The sequence below is a fragment of the Berghia stephanieae genome, chromosome 5 (assembly GCF_034508935.2).
Source record: "Berghia stephanieae isolate SIO BIC M18660-M18661 chromosome 5, UCSD_Bste_1.3, whole genome shotgun sequence".
Lineage (NCBI taxonomy): Eukaryota > Metazoa > Mollusca > Gastropoda > Nudibranchia > Aeolidiidae > Berghia > Berghia stephanieae.
In genome coordinates this window covers 16,378,740-16,400,606 of record NC_088364.1, presented here as the reverse complement: position 1 = coordinate 16,400,606, position 21,867 = coordinate 16,378,740, and the positions used below count along the sequence as shown (strand labels likewise).

Here is a 21,867-nt window from a genome sequence, read left to right as displayed (position 1 = left end):
TAACAATAATAAAGATAAAAGCAAACTATTATCTGAAAGCAAAAAATCTGCTTCGCTGTTAAGGGGTTAAGAACATCTGCCAGCATCGTTGACATGCTCTACGTCACCAAGGTCACAAGCGACACGTCTCCCTTTCGTCTTCGTCATGCAACCCCCCCCCCCCCCCCCCCCTCTCCACTCTCACGGTGGTGGTGGCGGCGGATAAAAAAGACCTTTTTTTCTTTTATTCAATCAACTTGACTGCTGGTGGACCCTAGGCCTCTCTACAAGTCCAAGAAATAATACTCACTTTTTCTCTACTCCAACGAAAATATCTACCCCCTACCGGTCTAATTATTTGTAGTAGACGACAAATTTCTCAAAACGGTCACGTGACACTGTAAAAACAACACAGGAAGTCCATGAAAGCTTATTTACGGCATTTCCTTTGAACCGCGTGAACAACAAAATTTCGTTTTCATTCGACTCAACGGGTCAGATTGGCCGGTATTTTTTAACGAACTAAAGTTCTGAAAAATCAAAATGTTTCTTAGAAAGTTGAAAGATGCTAGTTTTTGAAACAGAGGTAAGTTTTTAAGAAAAATCTTTATATTTTACGTGAATGCATGTTCAAGGCGAGTTGGACGTGCAGCGGAGGTTGGTAGGCCAAAGGCCCACCTCTCTAGTCACTTATCCCAATCCGGACTCCCTGCACTGTGTTCCAATCATGACACCCCGTTGTGCTATTCGGACACTTCCCCCCCCCCCCCCCTTTTTTTTTTTTTTTTTTTTTTTGACAATTGCAACTAACTTTTCTTAGTTTGAGCTCAGATGGATGTCAAACGAGCTTTCCTTCACAATTAGAGTTAATTGAGTTGATAAAAACCATATATAAAGCTGGTTTCATTATCGAAGTGCTTATTCGCTGTAGTACTGCAAATAGTGGGGAGACCGTGGATCCACTATTCGCAGCAGTAGAAGCGCTCTCCCGTCTCTGAAAATTAGTTTTTGTCCCCTCACTGAACACAACACTATTTTCTGTTCAATATGGCGTGTTGTCGAATGGCCTGAAGTTGAATGAGTATGTTAGTTTGAGAAGGAAAGAAAAGGCGGGATTATTGAAACATTTTGTGTGACTGAGAATTGAGATTTTGAACATTTCAACTTTTTCTTCAAGTCTGAAACTTGACAAGATCGTGTTTTATTTTGTTTTTTGTTACCCCTATCGAATCTATGAAAATTTCCCCGTCCCCACTTCTCCGACTTGATAATTCGTTCACATCTTGAAATCTATCAGCTTATCTGTCAGATTACTTAAATGAGAATAGTTCCGTCCCTGTTTATTGTATTACTTACAGTTAGTTAAATACATTTTATAAAGTTCCAGTAATCTCTCTCTCTCTCTCTCTCTCTCTCTCTCTCTCTCTCTCTCTCTCTCTCTCTCTCTCTCTCTTTCACATACACACACACGCACACACAAACACACTCGCCGTTCCCCATGACTCATATTTCAGTGCTCCTGTAAATAATAGAAGTTACCATCAATAAACTACCTCTACTACTACAGCCATCACCACATCATCATTACTACAGCAACCTCCACATCGTTATCAAAACTATAGCAACCACCACCACTACCTTTACATCATCATCCTCCTCTCTGTCATCATCGCTAAGACCGCCACTACTACAACTACAACCATCACATCATCATCATTACTACCACTACCACAGCAACCACATCGTTATCAAAACTACAGCAACCGCCACCACCTTTACATCTATCATCCTCCTCCTCGTCTTCATCGCTACCACTGCCACTACTACAACCACAACTATCACATCATCATCATTACTACCACTACTACAGCTACCACATTATTATCAAAACTACAACAACAGCCACCACCATTACATCATCATCATCATTATCTTTATAGTCATCATCATACTACTACAACTACATCACCACCACATCACCATCACTACACAACAACAGACATCATCATTAATGAAACGCAAAATAATAGTAACAGTAATTTTTAAAAAAATGAATTTTAAAAACAGAATAATTAGATAATAATAATAATAATAATAATAATAATAATAATAATAATAATAATAATAATAATAATAATAATAATAATAATAATAATAATAATAAATAATTAATAATTTGTGTCAGTGCGTGGCATAATCAGTCAGAAGGTGAACATTTTGTATTTGCATTCTTTTGCACTTTCTGAAAGAACATGCTCCCAAAAGCATTTTAATCTTTATTTGAGGTAAATCAGGTGATTTTTCATGAAGTTATGGTCAGATGTATAAGAAAGGTATCTAGCAACTTTTCTCAAATTTCATACTTTTTCAACTTGACTAGTTGTAAAAAAATATTTAGAAATTAGAAGTAAAATTAAGCTTTGATCTTTTCCGAAGATGTACAAACAAGGTTGGTTTAATAGTTTATGACAAGAACCTATTTTGGATAAAAATTGACCTTCTAGCTAAACTTGGCAATATCTCAGTTCAAACCTTTTCACCATCCGACTGATTGTCATTCAATGTAACATTTAGTTTATTTATATTTTGCGCCCAATCCTCTATACAATAAAGATCTGGCTCGTAGGTTACTACGAACCCGCATTTGCAGTACTCTGCAAATATCTAACTGAAATGAATGACTATCTACTCCAACTACTGCTAATAACGAATACGAAGCTTTTTATTTAGAAACAAAAGGTTGTCTAAAAGGTTGTATTTTGCGACCGATTTTTCAACTTTTTCTTGCTTTGTCTTTTCGATACATAAATTGTCCCAGATCTTTTTTATCTTCAGGAAATCCAAACTATTACGCTTGCATGCTCTTTGTAGATTCTTTGTTACTCTTAGGTAATTACACTTACTGTGGAGGCGTTGAAGATTCAAAGAGATCATACAACAAAACCTTGACAAATTTATAAAAATGTCTCCAGTTTTCGTCTCTAACGCCACTCAGTAACAAAGAATAAAGAGACCACATAACTCCAAGGAAAGTAGGCACTGCTCCGCAATGTTTTAAAGCTAATAGCTCGGCATCAAAATGACAAGGGTAATTACTCTTATCCCAGTAGCAAACACTCCAGAAAAGAATCTTAAAATGATCATAATGTAGATATTTGGAGCAAAAGCGGAACTCATTTCGGACAAAGAACTGAGTGAAACTGCAGTAAGTAATGCTCGTCTTCTCCCACACTTGTAAGAAGTAGTTGATGCAAAAATATCCTGATACACCGGCCCAAAGCCATGCCCGTTTGTACCACCGTCCAATGCCTTTCCTGTCGCATATCAAATCCCATTCTGTGATGATTGACATGCTTTCACCACCATCATAACTATATCCTTCATTGCAACCAATCACGTTGACAATTTTACCTACTCCCGAAGAATTGGACAAAATGATTCGGATTTCACACTTTCCATACAAAACTTGGTTGAATGCTGAATCATTAGTGAATTATAGACGTCAGAGAGATCTCACAGTAAAGTTGCTACCATTTTAGAGCACCAAAACCGAGACTCTCGTCCTATACATAGTATGCGCTTGGCTAAGAAGCTCACAACATTGTCATCCAGAAGTGTAACGGACCAGCACAAAACCATGTATAACCTTGAACATTTTCAGTCTGATTAATACAGTTTTGTGTGAATTATTCATCAACGCGGATGGCAAAAAGCAATATTAATGACCTGAGTGACAACCTTCATACTATCTATAAGAGGGAAAGAGAATTACTTTTATTAATAATTTTTCCTTGAATTTAATTTTCTATGAGACAAAAAAAAGAGAGATACAGCAAAATATCTGCTATATTGTTTTAAACTGATAAATGAACAGAAGAATATTTTATATATAAATTCTACCAGGATTAAATAAAGATTTTAAAGCAAGATCTTTAACTTTCGGCTATGCATCTTAACCAATAATTATGTTATTCAGTGATGTAAATGATAGAGTGTTTGTTTGAAAACACAGAAAACATCATCACCCCTGTTATCCGTATCTAATATCAATCTGTTGAATGACAAGTGTAAGGGGTTCGTCGGCGTGTTATTTACACGAAGCACAATATCCATTATTAAAGGCAACATGAAAATGTATATAGATTGCACCGTGATTTCTTGAAATAATACGTACATGCACTCAGCGTATAGTGATGTTTTTGTGCAATGCAATTATATTTTCTTCAAACATAAGGTAATTAAATCATACACCCTAAACATATTGTGGTTTTAATTTAAAATATAAACCATCGCCTCATTTTGTATAACATCTGGGGGTTGACATGACGCCGTGCAGCAACGTGTTCAGAATTAAGAAATCTGATGTTGTCATTGTTATTATAATCATCATTATCACCACCGCCACCACCCACACCACCACTACTACCACCAGCACCACCACCATCATCATCATCAACACTTAATATTATAGTCACAGGTTTTCAACATAAATGGATGAACTTACTTCGATTGATTGTACACTTCTTGCCTCGCTATATACTTCCTTTCAATCTTAAAATATGACACTCTTGAGTGTTTTCTTGTAACCTTCGATCTATATAAATCTGGTTCTTATTACGTACCTTTACCTGTATGGACGATAAACTAAACAACTGGAGTTAAATATGAAAAACAAATGAATAAACAAAACAGAGGAAAACAAAACAAAACTGTCAGCTTTTTATTACCGTCGACAAGATGAATCTGCTTTTTAAAAATAACCGAACGTGTAGCAATCGGATTACTAGACATTTTAAAATTCAACGGCCATTATAAATGATAATATATCGAAAAAAAATGTTAGTTGAGCCTCCAAAAAAGACAAATTTCGATTTCGTCGTTGCGGCGGCGTCGTATTTATTCGGGCTTTGGAAACTTTGAAATTGCAATGTAATATTCTTTAATAAGTAACAATTAATTAACTTTCCATCATTAATTCTGATATATAACCTCGCTTCTATTTTCATGGCATTGAAAGCACGATTGAGCTGCTGCATTATGGTGTTCCGTGGAATGAAAGAAGCGGGGAGAAGCCAAACACAATATGGCGCACGTGAAAAGAGAAAGTATTTCTTGTCAGTGGACTAGAACAATAGACAAAAACCGGAGATGCTTTGCCTGGCGCTGGGAGATTTAAGGTTAAGGTAAGGCATCCCCCCCCCCTCCCCCTTTTTATATTGATTATTTTTCACCACACAACACTTCGATATTTGATTATAGACCGCGAAAAATAAAGGGTAAAAATACCATAGACGTCTATGACAAAATGTACAAGACCTATCGTAATTTTCTAACAATATTTTTGTAACAACATTTGAACTAAAATTGATGTGTGTTTGTGTGTGTGTGTTTGTGTGTATGCGTGTGTGTGTGTGTGTGTGTGTGTGTGTGTGAAATTATAAGTGCTACATAAACGCGATTGTTACTATTAAATATTTAATAATTGTTTCTTTCAAATTTAACGTGGTTGTGTTTGTTTGTTTGTGCGTGTGTTTGGTTATAAAATGAAGCCATAATGATTTGGATATCTGTGAAAAATAAGACATTTGTATGTGTATATCTGTGTATATATGTGTCTATATATATATATATATATATATATATATATATATATATATATATATATATATATATATATGAGTGTTGGTGGGTACTTGTAGGTACGAAAGTGCTCGATAATGGTGGTTAGAGCTAATATATAATGTAAATTTTCACTCACGCCGACTGAGGAAGTGTAAGGAACACAGAAACGAGTCGTCTCGGCAAAAAAATGTGAGTGAAAATTTACATTATATATATATATATATATATATATATATATATATATATATATATATATATATATATATATATATTATATATTTATATATGTGTGTGTGTGTGTGTGTGTGTGTGTGTGCGTTTGTGTGTTTCTGTGATTGTTTGATAAAAATAGTTATTTACGTGAGTCTTTGCAGATTGCCTTGTTTTGTTTTTTTTTACGCTCTTGTCAATGTGTTTATATGTCAGTGTGCGAAACACAATTGTCACTAACCGTCCTAAATTGAATTATGTCAGAGTGAATCTGATTCTTCAAATTAAATTTTAGGCTTAGCTGGTAACATTTTTGGTGAACTAAATGCTTTCACTGAGGTTGAGTTTTGTATTCTAAACTTTAATCTGTTTAAAACATTATTATAACTGTATTTCATATTACACAGTATAGGCCCACAATGAGTAGTCTACCTTGATTTCAGAACCAAAAGGTGATAAAAATCTTTAATCTGTTCAATGTTATAGTTATCATATAACGTTATGACAAGTGTAACTAAATGACAAATTGCCATATTTATGGACAATAAAGATCTATTATTATTATTATTATTATTAATCAACTTAAATTTACTGATTCTGATTATGTTGACTTTAAACTCCAATCTACTCGTCTAGTTTATTCGGACATAATACCAGATTTACGGGATGGGTCACAATTATTAAGGTCAAATGGTCAGGTCATTAAATGAATTTAAACAGAATTAACTTCAAGGTGAAATAATTGGAGAGGTTAAATACAATATTATACTTATGTACAACCAATCTCCTTGACCTGCATATGCTGTAAACTACTTGAGCACATCATAAGATCTTCCATGACAGATCATCTTGAGTCAAATAAATTGTTGAATGATGTTCAGTATGGTGTCAGAAAAGGCACATCAAGTAAAACACAACTGGTCTCTATGGTCGATGGATTCTCACTGGAACTTGACAAGGGTGGACATCCGACCTGATACTCCTTGATTTCGAGAAAACTTTTGATAAAGTACCTCATACGCGGCTTCTCTGCAAGATCCAAAAAGTTAGAATAATTGGTCGAACACTGAAATGGATAGATTTTTTTCTAAGCGACAGTACCCAACAAGTGTTATCGGAGGATCCGTTCAAGGTCCTTTGCTTTTACTTATTGTCATCAACGACCTCCCTAATGGCTTAACATCTGAAGTTTGTCTATTTAAAGATGGTACTGCACTCTACAAGCACATCCACTCAATTGAAGATAACGTTGAACTAAAAAAAGGACTTGGCAAAACTGAAAGCTTGGGAGAAGTCATGGTTTATGAGATTAAATGTAAGCAAATGCAACGTTCTGACGATGTCAAAAAAAAAAAAAAAAAAAAAAAACACCTGTAAACTACAATACCACCTTCACGGCCAAAAATTAGATAAAGTCAAATCTTCTAGATATCTTGGACTAATTATTTCCCATAACCTTAAATGGAAATCACACATCTCAAATATAATATCATGAGTTGTTGTCCCCTCAAAACTCAAACACTCGCCTTCAAAACTATAGTAATATGCAAGCATAATATGGGATCCCTACGCCAAAACTGATATCAACAAGATCGAAATGGTACAAAATAGAGCTGCAAGGAGAATAACTAATAAATACTGACATAAACATAGCGTAACAAATCTCACAGAAAGCTTAGGTCTGGAAAAAATGCAACATCGTCACAAAAGGAACAAGATATGCACCTTCCAAAATATTGTTACAGGCAGCACCAGCATTAAACTCCCCAACTACATTAGACCCAAAAATAAATAAGACTAACAAGAGGACACGACAACAAACTATCAATTCAAACATCATCCGCCTACCATCTTTCTTTCCCTCTGCCGTTCGTTTAATGGAATGAACTCCCTCAGGAGTTGGATAAATACTAAAAATAATTCAGAATTAGAAAGGGTCTTGGAAGCTTGCAGAATGAATATCAAAAATGAAATGATTACAGTGAGTATGTGTGAGTTTGTGTGTGTATATGTGTGTGTGGTGAAATTAATAAATGTGAACTGTAGTCTGGATCCTCTATTTAGGGGGCCACTACAACGACCACGAAGAAGAAGAAGAATAATTCTTGCACTCTTACATTTGAAATTTCGAACCGGCTACCAATGCAGGGTGGTTATGAACGCGTTTTGGAATTTCAAACGATTGAAAGAATCCTATAACATCAAATATTACAATTATAATGACATTAAGGGAAGTGCGGCATGACTTATTTATATTATTCAGCACATGACACAAAGAACACGACTAAATGAATATTATTTGTAAAGACTTTAATTGATAAGTGTTGACGGTGACATTTGGCAAAAGCGGTTGAATTTGATTCTTGATAGTTTGCAAGCCTGAAATTTCATTTGTAACAAATTTTCGGACAGGAGGACATTGCAAAATTGATTTTTATCACCTTTTGGTTCTGAAATCAAGGTAGACTACTCATTGTGGGCCTATACTGTGTAATATGAAATACAGTTATAATAAATTTCCCATCTCAGTACCTATAAGCGGAAGATTAAGAGAGTGCACAAGTGTCATGTTTCAGTCCCTTGATTTATCGCTTTTATATTAACCAAGAATGAATTCACATACGTGAATGGTCGCACATCTTTGTAGTTCATTTTTCGAGTTTTTAGTCTTGTGATTTTTAAGAGTTTTGTTCAATTTTAAAATTCATTGAGCTCATTTAACTTTGTTTCCATGCGATTTTCCTCGGAATTGTGGATTTGATGTTGGATATATTATTTCGGGGATAAGTTCAGAATTCCCAAAATCTGAATGATTACCCCTCGATGGAAGACGCCAATTGCTTCCCTTTAGTTTCTGGAAGTTTTATCAAGAGAAGGGCAGAGATAGCAAGAGCTCCAGCGAGAAAAGCCCCGGGTGCCCAAGATAGAAGAGAATGCAGTGGCACCAAATAAGGGGCTAGCATCATACCGACGCAAGAACCGGTTTCACACAATCCAGATCCAGATGAACGGAGCGTTGTTGGAAATAATTCTGGTATGTATAAATACAAAGTTGAGAAGCTATTACTGCTCGCAAGTCTGCCAATCAAGAAAAAGGCCGTAGATGTGTTTGTAATATGCTGTGTGTTTTCTGTGACACCAGAACCAAGAACGGTAGACACCAGGAGACAAACTGCTGCCATAGCCATGAAAAATATAACTACAAAACGTCTTCCTTTGTATTTTAGCATGAAAAGTAACATTATACAACCTGGAATCTCCAGAAGTGATATAAGCGCGGTATTAAGGTACAAATTTCCTGCCAGAGTTGATGCACTCAAATATAATCCAGTGAAAGCAGCATTATTAACTAGAAAGACTAGCCACCCTATAAATAGATATATTCGAAGCTTCTTATTTCGAAATAAGGTTGAAAGTTTGTTTTCCTTTGCCACTGCTTCAATTCTTTGCTGGTTAGAAGTCTTTTGAATGCACAAATTTTGCCAGATTCTGTCTATCCTGTTGAAATCTACATTATTTAATTTACACGCTCTTTGTAAGTTTTGTTTAGCTCGTTCATACTTTCCCGTGCTGAATAACCATGAGCTGGATTCGTCCACGAAAAAAGTAAAAAGCAATGGAGTTGCGCAGCAAAACCCTAAGAATATTTGTAAGCATCTCCAGCTTTCGTTACGGAAGAGGTATCCAGCTACACTCAGTTGCAATGAAAAGAAGCACCAAATAATCCCGAAGAAGAAAATATTCAATTCGCGATGATTTGAAGCCAGAAGCTCGGCAGCAAGTACGACCGTGATAACGCAAATTCCAGATGCAAAAAGACCAGAAAAGAAACGTAAAGAGATGATGGCATAAATGTTTGGAGCAAATCCTGAACTCACTTCGGATATTGAACTTAGGGCAATGGCGATCATTATTGTTTTTTTCCTTCCAAATTTGTCGGAAAGGGAGGCCGAAACTATAAGTCCAATAAAGTAACCCAGCGCCACACCGGTTTGCACGATTTGGCCTATTCCTGTTGAGTCGCAAACTAAGTCCCATTCTGTAATAATAGACACATGTTTTCCACCGTGGTAATTGTAACCCTCCTCACAGCCAATCGTGTCGACTTGTTTCCTTCTTCTTGACGAGTTGGACGTGATTTGAATTTCACAATCTCCGTACGAAAACTGGTACGTCGTTGAGTCATTTGTAACACTCCTGTAGTCTTCTTGAAGTAAAGTTTCGTTGACTTGTGAACATGAAAACGATGGCTCTAATCCTAATGAAATGAGAAAGAAGACAGACTATGATATCTTTAGAAATGTCATCAAAAGGAATACTATAGTCTGACAAGGAATAAAAATAAATCCAACTATCACACATGCCCGGCCTCTCTCTCTCTCTCTCTCTCTCTCTCTCTCTCTCTCACACACACACACACACACACACACACACACACAAACTCAATGATATAATATTATCTTACTCTTTTCAGCAATGGGCAGGGCGAACAGATGGCAACATCATAAGATACTTGCTTTTTGACACTTGTAATACGAATCCTGTTGAGAAATTCTATTCTTCTTTCTTGTGACCTCGTATTGTCAAGGACTCGCTTACCAGAAAATAACATAGTTCTATCACAAATGAGACCTATCGCCTCAAATCGGTATTTTGTCCGGATGAAATTGCTAAAAATTGAATTTATTGTCATAACAGGCGTCATGTCCCGTCCTACATGTTAAATGTTGCGCTTTGAGCACGTTTAGTGGATATTGCGCTCTATAAAAGTTCTTTTTTTAATGATAAGAAATATTGGTTAATATGTTTTATTGAAGACAAAAGATACACTTTCTTAAGTTGACAAAAAGCAAAATTGTACGTGTCTGGTCATTTTATACCCGAAAACGACTTTTTCAACATCATCTGGTTCCCCCCCCCCCCCCCCCCCCCATGATACTGGTGTGGGTGGGTCACAAATGATACGCTTTAAAACATAGGGGTCGCCTTTCAAGTAACTAAAATGTTTCTCTAAAAGGATATAAACGAATACCTTACCGATGAAAACAAAGTTCAGGACGACGAAAACGACGGTGGAAAAATTTGCACTCATCAGTATACACTGACGATATTGGTATCTCCCCGGTGGACCCATTGCGACGATGACTTCCTCGAAATTGTGAGGTTTTTGTGCCCCGGTGCTGTCACAAATTGCGTCTTGATTAACCGCGGGTCCATTGGTGTGATTTCTGTTTCCTACATTATCAACGTTGATCTCCTGACTATATTCTCTGTTTTCTTTTTCTTCATCATTGATCTCCTGTACTTGGAGACATATGTCACTTTTGTTGATTGTTTGTCCTGTTAAAAAAAAACAACAATATCATCAATTAGTCTACCGAAACAAATGATTAAAATAAAAGATGTGTGTAATGGATTCCCAACATATTCGCCCCACTGGTCCTTGCCGACAGATTCTATTTCATAACTCACTTAGTGGTCTGCAATAATCTTGGCACTTGGTGCTCTCGACAGGAAATTGCCGTTTTGGGGGTTTTATGTTTCTCTTTAAAATTTTTATCTTTATTTATAACATGAATTATATTATTGTGTATGACAAAGTGTAATGGAACTTCAGTATGACGCTTCAAAATAAAATGGGGTTTATTCTTATATTAAACTGGTCAATTTTAGCTAAAAACCGTTCCCAATTTCCACAATCATCTAACGTCACGTCCTGTTCTTAAAAGCTATTTTCTCAATTCCCTTAGTCTTGTTCAGACGAAGTGTTTGAAAAAAACTCTCAATAAACAAAACGTCTCTGATTTCAAAACGAGCCCATTAAAGTGGTCTTTTCTGTAAATTTTCACATGAACCAGTTCTCTCTCTCTCTCTCTCTCTCTCTCTCTCTCTCTCTCTCTCTCTCTCTCTCTCTCTCTCTCTCTCTTTTTTTTTTTTATTTTTTTTATTTTATTTTTTTTTTACTTCACTTTATTTGAGAAACTAAGGTTCAAATAACGAGTGGAATTCTCACTTAGCGAATCTCTTCCATCCAATTTATGAAATCTCTTAGTGTATCAGAGACTCTGTTGGCTTGAGTGAATCATTTTACACTTGTTGGCTTATCTAAATTTGTTGCCATTTTAAGCGGAGATAGATACACAGGGATGGTTAATAGGCTCTCACTTACAAAGCGAAGTTGAAAAGAATGCGTCCAACCTGGGCGTGTTTTCATCAACGGGGACTGGATTTAGTTAATTACTAATCTAATAAATGACTAGTTAGTCTTAAGCCTAAGCGAGCAAGTGACAAAAAAAATCGAATTTCACTAACGCTTTCTAGTCTCAGACTAGCTAATCTCTTGCCTAGAAGTGGGCGTTGTCAGGACGGTGACTAATTCGGCTATTTTGTGCGGGTAGCATCAAGCTCTCTATAATATACTTTCAACGCAAAAGATTTCCAAAGAGGAATTAGCAACACATCCGGTGTGGATAATATTTCTTTCTTTTTATAGTTTAACTTACTTTTGTCATGATGAATCAAATCATGTCATATTGATATTCGACTACTAGACTACAATGATGTCCATGATGGTCGACTGTCAATTCTATATTTAGGCCCATGAAAGTTTCAATGAAACTCAAACTGAACCAAAAAAACAAACAAACAAAAAAAATTAGAAAGTGTGTTCTGATGAAGCACATTATTTCAGTCAGTTACAATGCCTGCAGAATTACTTTTGTCTCCACTATACTTTCTAATCATTTTTTGGTTGCTCTTTGACACAAATCCTTCGATTTCAAGTCTCCAGTCACTCGCAACTCACAAGCCGATTAGATTCAGGTTTTTTTTTTTAATGTATACTTTTGACGATCTGCGATCTGCACTAATCTTAAAGTTTTTTTTTTTAAGCCAGCGTCAATAGCAACAGGACACGTTTTGCCTCTTGTCATTTATAATCGACATATTTTCATTCTGAATCGAAGCTCTCTCATCTAAATATAGCTGTTATCTTGTTGACGCTATGACATATCCTAGTTACTAGTCTCAGTCTAAGCTAGTGAAGTCCAGCCTCAGCAAATGACTAAAACTTGGCCAAACTTATTCCTACGGTTCGTGATTTCAGTCTGGGACTTGCTTAGTTAACTCACATGAAATCCGATTTTTAAAGTCCTTGACTAAAGTCAGAGATAGAATCTAAGCGCTAGTCCACGTCCATGAAAACGGCAACAGCTGACGGCGCGGTGAACCAACTTCGTGCGTATCACACACCGTTGCTATGGTACGAGTTAGTAGATTTATGAGAGTTTTTGATTGTTTACGTTCGGCAAATGATAAATATAATATTCATGAACATCATTATCGCACATATTTTCCTTAATCCGTGTAGATAATACATTATTCAACGCTCTATTAACTAACAAAATAAACCAACAACAACAAACAAACAAAACAAACAAAAAAAAAAAAAACAACAAAAAACAGGAAATATTTATTTAAAGAAATAGACAAGCGAGAGAGAAATTTATTAGAAGACGTGTGACATTTTCATATTGGTTTATGCAGAATTAGACGTCTATCTATGAGATTATTGAGGCTATGTGGTCTAGTGGTATGACACTCGCTTTCGGATCGGAAGGTCCTGGGTTCGAGCCTCGTGCTCGGCGCATAGTTGAGTCCTGGAAAAGGCTCTTTACTCACTTTCTCTCATTGTACTCAGGTGTAAAATGAGTACAGTTAACAGCCGTTAACAGCGCTGTCTTTGTCCGAAAAATTGCAATATCGCCAAACAGGCGTTATGTTCCGTCCTACGTGTTAAATGTTGCTGTTGACCAGGGACCCCTTGTAAAGCGCTTTGAGCACAGTTAGTGGATATTGCCCTATATAAAGCTCAATGATTTAAAAAAAAAATTAATAGTATTGTTAACTTAAGTACGCTCTAGTATGACTAAAATCTATGGGTGCCGAAATGTGCCAAATGCCATTGATGTGACAAAATTTGGTCACATTTCCAACTCAACTCTGTTTTGTTTTTAGTGAGGGGTTTTCATTTTTGTTGTTGTTGTTTTTTTTTTTGTTTTTTTTTTGTTTTTGTTTTGTTAGTTTGTTTTTTTTTTGTTTTTTTTTTTTTGTTTATCTATTTTTGTTTTTGTTTTGCTCTGTTTATATCTTCTTTTCAAATATTTTGGATTATATAGCTAATAGAAATAACGGTGAATGGGAATAATTTGGCCAACTTCGCGTAAGCATCATTGTTTGTGACATGAATATAGTCCATAATGTTAATGTTCCACAAGACTTCGAGAATATAACCGAAAATGAGAAAATGGCTTGAAAGTGTTTCTGTTTTTCTATTCATTTACAATATTTTGACAGTTCATACATATTACTACTCCATTAGATTGAAACAACACAAAGCGCGCCCACTGGCCACGCCATCCTCAATTCGCCGGATGACATAATAGTGTGTAGCCAGGGATGGCACCGGGTTGGATCTCCATTGGTCACATATCGGGCGTACCACTCAAGTGGCTTGCTTAGGCTCGATACCCAGGTATGCTCTCGTGACGGTCAACCGGGATTTACACCTTTGCCTCCCGATATGCCTCAAGCCAAATCACCGCGTCAAGGTCAGAACGTTTCGAGCCGAAATAAGTCCCGACAAGCCTTGTACGCAGCTTCCCAGACTGCGAACAGAGATGCATATCCGAGATGGAAGTCAGTTTGGACGAATTCAATCCCGCAAGGGGTTGGGGACATGCACTCCTCTAAACCATGTGAGAAGTTGCCAGGTTTCTCCACCAGTAAGAGGAGACAATGGGTGGTAGCGAATCGGCTTCGGTCGAGGACCTGCTTCACAAATCGTTTCATCAGTGGGGACTTTTCACCTGTCCAACATTACTGCACCCTATGTGGGATAGAACCCGACACCGCTGAGCACCTAGTTGAACGGTGTGTTGTGACGAAGCTTCCGGGTGGGTTTGCGACGGTGCACTAGTGCGGTAAAGAATTTGCTGATTGGGTCAATCGTCATAAAATAATAGTGTGAGCACCATCAGAAGATGCTGCCGGTTGACTCTCGATCAGACAGTCAGCGATCGCGAACGGTTGTGTTGACTTGATATATCAATGAATATCATGCATTGCAACTAAAATTACTTTGATGATTTCTTGTTAAATAAAATGGGGTTTAAATGCATTAGTTTGTACAAAATATTGCTGAAGAACTTTATTCCTAACCCTAACAAAAACAAGATGATGACCAACTAGATCTGAACAGGTTGTTAACAACAAAGAGGCACTCCTATGATTACAAATATTATGATTTAAAGCCGTCTTTAGTCTTTGGATATGATTAAGAATGCTGTGAAATTTCTTAAATCTATCGCTCAAGTACCTACTTAAGTTCTTGTTTAATAAAAGTTTCAATTTTTAAAATTTAGTTTTGTCTTTTTTATTCAATTTGGAATGCCCTTTTCTTTCTTTTCTCATTTTTTCATTATGAAAAGTTCTTTCAAGAACCAAATGCAGTCAATGATTATTTTTATATTAGTATGTTGAATAATAATTACATTAGCGCCATGCAACTTGACAGTGTTTTGGTCAAGCCATGTTTAGGTCTATTACTGTTGATCCTAACTGAACTCGTCTTTTTCATAAAGATTTCGCACCCAAGTCTTGTTTGTTTTTCTTTTCTTTCCTTTTTTTAAATCTGCAACATTGATAGGTGGTGATGTATTATTTGTTTTATTTTGTTTTTCGGAATTTTTTCGCTGCTTGCGCTTCTTGAGTCAGTAAAAAAATAGCTAAAAGATTTAGATGAAGTATTCACTTGTCCACTGCTCAGCACTGACCAATAGCGATTCCGTAGGAGCGGGGCTATAGGTCAGTACTGACCATAGCCAGGGACGGCTGGTAATAATGGGCAGGGTGGGCAAATACCAGCCTGTTTTTTCAAGTTATATGCTGTATTACCAGGTCCGAAATAATCTAATTTAAATTAGATAATTTCAAAAGTTAGTACTTAAACTTGATACTTCGTACTGAAATCAATTTGTGTGTATTTTTGATAGATTGAGAATCACCATGCACCCCGTAATACATAAACCAGGATACGCTCCTGTTCTTTTTTTTTATCAACCCCCCCCCCCCCCCCCTCTCCCCAACCACTCCACTCCGCCCACATCGTCATCCCATCGTCACGTCGCCTGACGCTGAACTCCGAGTTTGCTGTCTGGCCTCTCTAGTACTAGGTCGGGCTAATTCAAATGAGCCCACCTTATAAACTAAATGCAGATTTTGGCAAACGTACTTTTTCTAATTTATTGCCTTACTTGTGCTGGTACCATTGATGTAATGACATTGGGAAGATTCCAGTATTGAATTTAATTTATTAATTTACTAATATATCAATTTAGTATTAACTTGTGTTGTTTTTATATATTTGTTTAACCATTTAAATTTATTTTTTTCTCGTTTTCCTTAGTGCTTCTCAAAACTCATTTATTTAAATTGTTTTCTTATTTGATTTTTTTTTTTTTTAAAACAAATTAATTTGTTCTTTTTTTTTTTCTTCAAATTCTTAAAGTAATTACCGCTGTATTTTTATTGCCATACTAAATATTTTTGCAAAACAATGTAATTTTCTATTGCATTTCCTCTAATAAAACAAAACACTTTTATTCAAAGGTCACGACTAAATAAATATATAAAATACAACCACCATTTTGGTTTTCTCAACAATTGAATTAGTATACGAGAAATACTCTTCTGAGTAAGGAGATAGTTGAATTCTAAGAGGAAATAGATACGTTTAAAGGTAGGGTGGGCAGATTCCGTACTTGCCCGTCCTAAAGCTAATACATACATAAGATAGTTCGTGATGAAGAGGCGGGAAGCTAGGGGTTGGTTGGGTAAGGAGTAAAGATAACACGGTCGTTATTGTTATCGTCTAACGAATGCATGAGGAGAGATTAGTAGCAATGTTTTGTCTTAATTGTATTGTATGAATTATTGGCGAAAGCCTAAGATTAAATAAACTTTGTTTTTGTTTGTCTTAATTTGACTATGGAACTGATACTTGTCATAGCAGACCTGCCTACTTGAAATAGGAAAATAAAAATCGTAGTTTTCAGGGTTAATAAAATCGTAGATATTTTAACTACCCTTTAACAAAATCACCGGAATTTTCGTCTATTATAGGTATCAAATTTTAAAAAACGAGAAAAACTGATTGGAAACGTAATTATGTTGGTGGTGGTAGTAATGATGATGGTAATACTCGTATTATTATTGTTATTATTATCATTTGTTATTATTATTATTATTATTATTATTATTATTATTATTATTATTATTATTATTATTATTATTATTATTATTATTATTATTATTATTATTATTATTATTATATTATTGAACGTATTGGTGGTATTACGATTTTTTTTTTTTTGTGTGGTTATTAATGGTATCAGTTTATTGTTTGGTTCCATTTATCATTTTTTTCCACTTTCATGTATGTTGTCATCAAATTTTATGATTTATTGGCGAAAGCCTAAGATTGAATAAACTTTGTAATATCGTATTGTAATCATCATTGTCGACGACATCGTCGTTGTCATCATAATCACCATCATCATTAACAACAACAACATTAACATCAAGTACTACAATAGAAATAAAAACAATATCAACATCATCATATAATTTCCGTCATCGTCTCCACAACTATCATTCTAACCAACAGCACCATCAAAACCACTACCATAATTACATCCTCCCTCACCGTCTCCTCTTCCTCCTCCTCCTCCTCCTCCTCCACCACCACCACCGCTGCCACTATTCCAACCACTACCACCACCGGCACAATCATTCTAACCACCAAGAGAGCAGTAAAATTATGCAATTTGAGCTCTGAATGAAACTCGAGTCATATCGCTGTTGTTGCTTCTCGATAAAAACTTTACAGTTACTACGTACTACTGAAAACCAGTAATGTAACAGAAATATTAATCTCGCAGTTGAGGGATTAAAGCATCTCTTTAATTTTTCGAGTGAACGAGATGGACTTGTATTGTGAAGGTGTTGTCGCATTATGTCTCTTCGCTTTAATTTTTGTTGTATTCTCTTTCGTGATTCATTTTTGATTACGTTTGGAATAATTAAAATCTACTGGTATTGTCATTGCATTGTGAATGTGATTATTTGTGGTTGAAATAATTTTTTTTAAGGCGAACAAAACAAACAAACAAACAAGACAAAACAAAAAAAAAAAAACAACAAAAAAAAAAAAAATAAAAAAATAAAATAAAATATATATATATATATATATATATATATATATATATATATATATATATATATATATATATATATATATGACCGACTCATCTTTGCCCGACCACTATAAATAGGCTAGAACCGCCACTGACCATAGCCCTGGTTTATTTTTAGTTGGTGGCTTGTCATAGAGTCAAATCCATATATATGAAATTTTGAAGTAATATGACGATCAAAGAATGCTAGAATAACTAAAATTAATAATCAAACAGTGACGAATCGTACAAGCGCTAAGGTACATTGTCAGTACTGACCAATATGTGCTAGCTACTAGTTTGCCATCTTTCGAATTACTCTTCTAGGATTTTCTTTGAGGGCAGTATATTTCCATCAAAGTTTATGATGGAGTCGAAATGTGACGAATAATGAGGATACGTACTGGGGTGTTTTACAATTACAGGAATAGGATTTTAACTCGTCTGATTGAGAAAGGTGAAAAAATGTCATTTGAAAAAAAATCTCAATCCACGTTCAATCATTCCTTTTTTACCCCCTGGTGCTTGATCAGGACATAAGGCTGACACGGTGGAACGCCATCTTTTCGATTGGAGGCCATTTTTGTCATCTGTCCCCAAAACCAACCTCTAGCTTTCATTTCTCTTTCGATGCTCCTCCTCTAGGTTTCCAGCGGGCGGCTCCTTCTTCTCGCGTCTAATCATATTTTTCTGAGTATGTGTTTGGAAAACAGCCTCGTTCATTGCAATGGTCTGAACCAGCGTTGATCCCCTTTAGATTGCTCTTCCAAACTTTTAATACAATCAATACATATAAATTTACGGATTTTGTGAACAAAATAACCCGAGACACAGGATACGGCATTTTCAAGATGGATACATTCCTTAAGCCTGGTTGACCTTACTAGACAAATAAGGTGTCGGGGTTCGTGAATTTTTGTTTCTGTCATTTATAAAATATCTAACCTAATATGTCAAACTGTATAATTCTTTACGGATGCATAGTAGTTGATATGATATGTTTCTGCTTTTTAAAATTAATTTCGGGTCTCAATCAACACAAGCCAGGTTAGAGGAAAGAAAAGAAGACATTGATATGATTTTTTAAGTCTATAATACAATGCAAGAGAAAGGATGTTGGAAAGGTCCCCCAAGTTGGCCAAGAGGTGTGTCTAGTGTCATCAAGATTTACTTTTGTCTTAGAAGTGGTTGGTTTAAGAATTAACTGTTATTGAATTGGGACTCCGAGTCAAGGTATATTCTTTATGAAACAATATCGTAAGTACAAATTATAGCAAGTGAAATATTATCTATCTCAAACTATATTCGCATCAGGTTACTTTTCTTCATCGAGAGGAAATCTAAAAGAAAGGCCAGGTCGGTTGTATCGTGCTTTCTCACAATCTATTGCTGAACACCGGAGACTTATTTTTGTTTCTTCTTTTCGGCTTTTTTTTTTGTCACCAATAACAGAAGAATTTGATTCCATATTGTTAAAAGAAATTAAAAATAACCAATGAATGTACGATTAATTATAATAAGGTACTGAGATCTTGTTGAAACCAGCGACATCTATACGAGGTCCTAGATTGAAACCAAACCAAAACAAGAAATGAACTGTGTATCTGTCACCTGTGTTACGCACAAAGTTATTTTTAGTCGTGACATAATATAAACGGTGATAACTATCCTGAACAATCTTTTTGGGGATATCGTTATGTTGGAAATTTCACTTTCGCATTGAATGTGTTTTTTTTAATTGCACCCTCCGCGTGTCATCGTTTAAGGGAGCAAATTTGAGGTCTATAGACAAAGCAAGAAAGAAAATTACAATAAAAAACCGTCCCAAAAAAATCAGTCGACCTCCATACATACTTGTTTCATACATACTTGTTCAGTTCTTTATCTTACACCGGTGCCTGCTCCTTAATTTCTTAATTTGAGGTTTTTAGTCTTGCCCAAGGAATAAAAGCGAAAATGGGGAGTTCGAACCGAATGGATATGTTACGCAAAATTGATATTATCATAGAAACTGCTTAGCATTTTAAAGATCAATCATTTGTAACCGTCCTGGTATTTTCCATTCCCATTTATATATTACAATACATTTGTTTCGTAAAAAGCCGTTGATGTGGATTTTGTAATATTATATATTTATTTATTATAACGTTTTCTGAGTTTTGGCACACTCATGAAATTTTACACTATCCCTAGCTTGTATTTGTGAAATTATTCATGCATGAGAAATAACATCGCGTTGTGTAATGTTTTTACACCGTGTGCACATCATAGACAGAACAAAATTTATAATATCACCGGCTAAACTTGTATTTTAAGAAGGACTTTACTGGTAAATGAAGCCAATTTCTCATATATATATATATATATATATATATATATATATATATATATATATATATATATATATATATATATACCCGTATTCTGTTCATGATATAAGCAGATAATATATTATTGATTTTGACCAATTTTAATTAGACCCATTATCGTCATCATCATCATCATCATCATCACTATCAGCATCATCATCATCATCGTCATCAACAACAACATTACCATATGATCACCCCCATCGTCGTCATCATCATCATCATCATCATCATCATCATCATCATCATCAAGTCGTAGTAGTAGTAGTAGTAGTAGTAGTAGTAGTAGTAGTAGTAGTAGTAGTAGTAGTAGTAGTAGTAGTAGTAGTAGTAGTATTAGTTGTTGTTGTTGTTGTTGTTGTGCTAGTAGTAGTAATAGTATAGTAGTAGAAATAGTAGTAGTGGTAGTAGTAGTAGTAGTAGTAGTACTAGTAATAGTATAGTAATAGTAGTAGTAGTAGTAGTAGTAGTAGTAGTAGTAGTAGTAGTAGTAGTTATAGTAGTAGTAGTAGTAGTAGTAGTAGTAGTAGTTATAGTAGTAGTAGTAGTAGTAGTAGTAGTAGTAGTAGTAGTAGTAGTAGTAGTAGTAGTAGTAGTAGTAACGAGTAAGTAGTTGTAGCAATGGTTGTAAATAAGTCAACTTGTCTTTGTGGGAAGGATGGTATTAATATCGTTCTATTATATCACGACATAATCGTTATTGTTGGCAATATCATTAATATGAGTACTATTTTTCTAATACCTTATGATTCATATGTACACACTTACCATTATCCATGTTATATCCATGCATTTATCTTCTGGCAATGAAGTATAACACTTACTGTATTTTTTCTCTGGATTCCCTTTGCGGTTCAAGTCATAAGTTCTTTGTATAAATTGAATAGTCAACACGTGGTATTAGGCAAGTGACAAACAAGCCCACGACCCTTCTTTGAACGGATGACATATTTTTAAAATTAAAATAGAGAACACACAAACTGCGGGGCGTAAGTAATCATAGACATCGTGTAGTTCTATTATATAATAATAATAATAATAATAATAATAATAATAATAATAATAATAATAATAATAATAATAATAATAATAATAATAATAATAATAATAATAATAATAATAATAATAATAGTAATAATAATAACACTGCATAGATCATTTACATTTGCTTGATTGATCTCGGCAAGCGAGTGCCGACTTCACCCTGGCTATGATAGCTTAGTCTAACGATTGTTTGTCGATCGAGTTGGTCGTGGTTGCTCTTTGAAAACGAAAGCGAGATTTCGGATAGCCTTACAGTATCTAAGTTGTACCGTAAAAGATAGAAAAGTGAGTGGAGCAGGCACTTATGTTGGTAACAAGAGATGAAGTGAGTAGAAAAGTGCCAGAAGACA

The 21,867-nt window shown here is 35.2% G+C and overlaps 1 protein-coding gene across 1 annotated transcript; it reads right to left on the bottom strand.

Annotated features, from left to right (window-relative positions):
• Window positions 1-5,932: 5,932 nt before the first annotated feature.
• On the bottom strand, window positions 5,933-21,337 carry LOC144972490 (solute carrier family 22 member 7-like). Its single transcript, XM_078913765.1, has 3 exons — window positions 21,242-21,337; window positions 10,849-11,151; window positions 5,933-10,069 (listed from the first exon to the last, which is right to left on the bottom strand). The coding sequence occupies exons 1-3, from the start codon at window positions 21,264-21,266 to the stop codon at window positions 8,625-8,627; spliced, it is 1,773 nt and encodes a 590-aa protein (XP_078769891.1). The 5' UTR covers window positions 21,267-21,337; the 3' UTR covers window positions 5,933-8,624.
• Between the last annotated feature and the right edge of the window lie 530 nt (window positions 21,338-21,867).